The following is a 5,567-nucleotide window of genomic DNA, read 5'->3' as shown; positions in this document are numbered from 1 at the left end:
CCATTATGCTCAAATTTAGATGGACTCAGACACAGAAATTTTGTCTTAAATTTTAAACAAAGTGCAGGCTTGATGGCCAGTCCAAATAACCACGAGTCTTCTCAAGTGATATTTTAAAAGAAAAGTATACTTTAAACACACCAACAAAGGTGTGGTAGGGTGTTAAAAAAGATATATTTCATTATACCATTGGGTATATGGAATACTAAATCATAAAATCTGAATGACAGGGCTGGTTCTGGGTCTGGGGCCACAGTCAGTAGGCAAAAGTGTATTAGTTACAAAATTGAAGACCTGAGTGTAGCCCTATGGACCCATATAGAAATATCAGGTGTGGTGGAATGTGTTTGAAATCCTAGTACTGGGGCCTTGGAGACAGACAGATCCCTAGGGCTTGTTGGCTGTCAGTGTAGCCTAACTGACGAGCTCCAGACCAGAGGGAGACCTTGTCTCAAAGGAGGTGGATAAGCCTGAGGTTATCCTCTGGTCTCTACGTGTCTGCACACACACACACACACACACGCACACGCACACGCACACGCACACGCACACGCACACACACACACACACACCTCTTTTCTACCCATGCACACACATACATGTGAAAAACACGCCGAGGAGGAAATACTCATGGCTTCTAAGTTTCTAGCAACTGAAATATTTCACCACAACATGCCACATGATGTTGTGTGAGCTTTTTGATTACCGACCTCGATTACAAAACTCTTCATTGGTAGCGTGGAGATAATAATGTTGTCTACCTTGCAGGGCTCTTGAATAAAGATCATTGCAGTGGGTAAGGACATGCTTGTGGCGGTGACAAAGGGGACGGCTTGAGCATCTTCCAGGGCTCTTGACAGGATGCAACCTTCAGAGAGACCCAAGAGCAGCCTTTGCTTTGGCTCAGTCTGAGTTGTTCGTGAGCCAGCCACTCACTGCCTCTGGATGCATTTGCTGCAGTTTGCCATTGTCCCCGAGTCAGCCCCATTTTTTTCCACGTGCAACCATGAAATGCAGCATGCCAACCATTGAAATGAAGACTTTTTCAAAACATATAGTTAAACATAGGAAGGCGGAAAAGACAAGATTTCCTGAGTAAATTCGGAGTGTGGGGGTCACAGGAGAGGGTAGAAAGGGAAGAGGGGAGGAAGAGAGGGGAGTGGAGAAAAATGTATAACTCAATGAAAATAATAAAAGAGAGAAAAACATATAGTTTAAACATGAGGTAGCTGCATTATCTTTTCATCATGGTAACCAAATCCATGGTTGCTTGGTCTCATGACCTTGGACAGACATCATGGTAGTGGGAGTATGTGCTGAAGAAGATTCTTCATCTAGTGGAGGGTAGGAACTAGACAAAGAGACAGAGAGGGGCAAGAGAGAACCATCAAAGACATAACCCCAGTGGCCTCCTTCCTCTGTGTGTCTCTTCTGATAATGTTTCTAACAAAAATGTAAATTGCAAAAACACTAATAAAGACACGGTGGAACTTTAGGTACAACATTGTCAAGTTTCCGTGTCTCCAAATAGTTCCATTGACTGGGGACCAAGCCTTTGCTTAACATGTGAACCTTTGGGGTTAAGGATGCTCCTACCCAAACGGTAACAGCAGCCAAGTATATGAAGATGGGAGAGCAAATCTCAGTTTTTCTTACTAGCTGAGCTATGTGAAGCAACTGCATTCAGGATAGGGGTTAAGAGCTATAGGGTATTTGAAAAGTTTTACTACTCTTAGTATGGTTTCCTTTCATGGTTTCAGGAGCTCTGAGGTGCAGTCCCTGGTGAAGGTTTCTTCTTTTCCACAGACCACAGAGGATGAGCCTTCTGAGAAGGACGCCCTGCAGCCTGGCCGCAATATTGTGGCTGCTGGTTATGCGCTCTATGGCAGTGCAACCCTGGTGGCTCTTTCCACAGGGCAAGGAGTGGATCTCTTCATGCTGGACCCGGTAGGTACTGAATGCAGTAGCATTTGTTCTTGGGGACTCCATGGGCTTCTGTGTTTGAATTCTTATTCCTTGAAATGATTTTTTTTTGATCATTTTGAGCACTTGATTTTGGAATTAGAGAACTATATCATGAAAAATATGCAATGTTTTGTATAAATAAATTTATTTTAACTGACACATTAAAAACACAAAATTGTTTATATCCAGTGGGTCCCATGTAAGGTTTCCAATGTTTAAATAATGTTAATATATCCTTCAAACATTTCTTCTTTCTTTTTGGTGAGGACATTCAGGCTCCTTTTGCACAGTTTCTGTACACACAAATGCATAGACATGAATACACAGGTGTGCATACACATGAACACACCTCACACATACATGAACACACACACAAATAAAGGAAGTGAACTAAAGCATCAGACTGCCATGAAGTAAAGATGCACATAGTGACTGAGTGATGGCTAGGAGCTACAGGCTTTGAACGAGGAAGACACGGTACTTAGAATAAAAAGAAGTTGGGTTTCTTTGACAAGGAGGGAGATTTGTGGAAAGGAGCTGTATGGGCTTATTAAGACACTCGTTTGGTGATTTAAGGGGGATGTGAGGAGGAAGAGGTCCATTCTGGATGAGGTGTCATCTAGATGGTGCCCTGAAGATATTAAAATGGGGAAGAGAACCTGGGGATTAACAGATAGGTTGCTTGGAAATGACGTTGACAAAAAAATCCACATAAAGGAAAAATTATCATGGCCTCTTTCCTTTGATCTGTTTTATTTCTTATTCCATTGTTGCTTGTACATATAATTTTATTCTTCCTATCACTTATGAAAATACCACATGGCAGGTTCCATATGGCCCCAGGGAAGTCCAAGTTTCTCCCAGCAGGCTGTTATCTTCTAGTATCTCCTGACTGTTGTGTGGTATGCTGTTAGCTTCCTTTCCCTGGCCTGGCTCACCTTTCTGAAGTCTCTTATCGCTCCAGGCTCTTGGAGAATTTGTGCTGGTGGAAAAAGACATCAGGATTAAGAAGAAAGGGAAAATTTTTAGCCTCAATGAGGGTTATGCCAAGTATTTTGATGCTGCCACCACTGAGTATGTTCAGAAGAAGAAATTTCCTGAGGTGAGTGAAGACAGCCTGGGACAAGAGCAGGGAGCTGGTGTGGTTAAGGTGCACTTAATGGGGTCTGTGAGCAGTGTGTTACAAATTGCTTAAGGTCAATTTACACGCTCTGCATCCCTGGAGCTGAGACCTTGAGCATGGCTAGCAGAGGTGGCAAACATGCTTCCACCATATTGGACTGCACAGAGCCAACAGGCAGGGCTGCGGAGTTGGTCCTAGCCCTCTTAGCATTAAAAAAAAGGCTCCCTGGTCAGAAAATGATTACAGATATGTAATAAAGACAGATTCAGATGAAGATCTCTAAATGGGTCACAGTGTTGGATAAATGAACTTGGGCTTAGAGAGAGAGAAGAAAGGATACAGACAGTCATAGATTAATGAGTAAAGATAATAAATATTAAAAAGTAATGAAGAAAAATAAGGCATGTAAAGATGGAAAATATACAGAAAGTCTTTATTATGTATATTATTGTTGTTTCTTTGAATTTTTTGACTGAAGAGAGACATTTGATTCTGGGGGATGTTCCATCAAACCACATTAACCTGGAAGGAATCCACAGGTTCTCATCTTCAGTGGAAACAAGAGCAGAACCTCTTTTCCAAAGCAACAAATGCTTAGACCCAAATTTAGAAGTCAAGATACCTTTACGTTTGTGTAACTTAGCAGCACCTTCTCCATTCTTGCTACTCTTAGCTGGGGTCATCCTTGTGGATTCCTGGGAATTTCCCTAGCCCCAGGTTTCTTCCTAACTCCATAATGGCTCTCTCTATCAAGATATCTCTTATCATTGCTCCCCCATTCCATCCCTTCCCTGATTCCACCTTCCCATTCCCTCATTTCCTCATCCTTTATCCTCTCCCCCTTTACCCTGAGTTTACCAGCAAGCTCTCATCTATGCTAAACTGGGTGGTTCTCATCCCTTCCCTCTTTTGTCCGATAGGGAAGCAGTACACATTATGGGGCCAGGTATGTGGGCTGATGGTTTTCATCTCTTCCTTTTTTTGTCCTATAGGATGGCAGTGCACCTTACGGGGCCAGGTATGTGGGCTCCATGGTGGCTGACGTGCATCGCACCCTGGTCTATGGAGGAATCTTTATGTACCCAGCCAACCAGAAAAGTCCTAAGGGCAAGGTAACTTCCGGTGTCCACTGGCTGCCATGATAGTCAGTGAGCTCTTGGGATTCTTTTGCTACTGTTATAGCTACTGATATGCTCCTGGTCACATGTTTCCTTCAGAGCTCAGAGGAAGAGAAATACATTTGTTCCTCTGAGTAAGTTTTGAAGCAGCAGTAGGTTTGGGAAAGAACAGGCTAATGTGGCCAAGACAGGCAAGTCTTAGGAGCCCTCTGCTCCTCTGGCCTCAGGCCCATTGCTTGCTGCAGTCACAAGGTCATTTCCCACTTCTGTGGTCGTGTGCTCATCTCTCACTTTCTCTAGAGTCACAGGCTTTCATAGGCTGTGTCTGATTTTTATCAGCAGCACTAACTGACCATGGATTATTGACCCCCAGGGAATCAGTCTATTTCACAGAGAAAATGTAAGCATGGTCTTTGTGCTTGTTCTAGAAGGGTTTGCATGTACCCTGAGCTCCACACGAGAATTCAGAATAAAACATTCTATTCAGATGGAAAAACCAAGGAGGCAGCATAGGCATAGGTGTTACCAGACAGATAGATGCGCTGCTTCGGATTCACTGGGCCGGTGGTGCCTCCTGAGAGGTTACCAGTCCATGGTACCCATAGGTGGATACCATCTCATACATCAGGCTCCCATGGGCTGATGGCCCAGAGAAACACTCCTGTGGAGTGGCATTTCAATTGTATTTTAATAAGTAAACGTTGCCTGGTGATCAGAGAGTAAAACAGCCCCACTGGTCAGCTTTACAGACCAGACAGTGGTAACACACACCTTTAATCCCGGTAGCCACACTAGTTGCTATAGAAACCAGGTGATGCACGCCTTTTATTCTAATGGTGCACACCTTTAATCCCAGCCCTAGAGAGGAATATAAAACGGGAGGAGACAGCTCTCAGCTACAGTCTCATTCTGAGATTTTAGGAGGTAGGATCACCATTTGAGACTGAGGTTGAGATAGGAGCCAGTGGCTGTTTGCTTTGCCTTTCAGGTCTTCAGGGTGAACTCCAATTTCTGTCTCTGAGTTTTCATTAATCATGTTTCACTCATGCTCAGGAGTCACACAGACAGCTCAGCAGTTCACGCTGCTCTCAGTATTTAGGGGCACACCTTGGGCTGTCTGGCCATTTTAAAAAATGTATGCACCTGTCCTCCTTTTTCTGCAGCTCCGGCTCCTGTATGAATGCAATCCCGTGGCCTATATTATCGAGCAGGCAGGAGGCATAGCAACCACAGGCACCCAGCCTGTCCTGGACGTGAAGCCTGAGAGTATTCACCAGCGAGTCCCCCTCATTTTGGGATCCCCGGAGGATGTGCAAGAGTACCTCGCCTGTGTGCAGAGAAACCAGGCAGGCAGGCCGTGA

General features: G+C 44.2%; 1 protein-coding gene across 1 annotated transcript in view; it reads left to right on the top strand.

Moving 5' to 3' along the window:
* Fbp2 (fructose-bisphosphatase 2) overlaps window positions 1–5,567 on the top strand; it is a 14,059-nt gene extending 8,492 nt beyond the window's left edge. The window contains exons 4-7 of the mRNA XM_005355321.2: window positions 1,807–1,947; window positions 2,930–3,067; window positions 4,081–4,200; window positions 5,370–5,567. Of these exons, the coding sequence (XP_005355378.1) occupies window positions 1,807–1,947; window positions 2,930–3,067; window positions 4,081–4,200; window positions 5,370–5,567 (597 nt within the window). The remainder of the gene's footprint in view (window positions 1–1,806; window positions 1,948–2,929; window positions 3,068–4,080; window positions 4,201–5,369) is intronic.

Source organism: Microtus ochrogaster, chromosome 16, assembly GCF_000317375.1.
Source record: "Microtus ochrogaster isolate Prairie Vole_2 chromosome 16, MicOch1.0, whole genome shotgun sequence".
NCBI lineage: Eukaryota > Metazoa > Chordata > Mammalia > Rodentia > Cricetidae > Microtus > Microtus ochrogaster.
The sequence above is the reverse complement of the archived record's forward strand: the minus strand, read 5'-3'. Positions and strand labels throughout refer to the sequence as shown.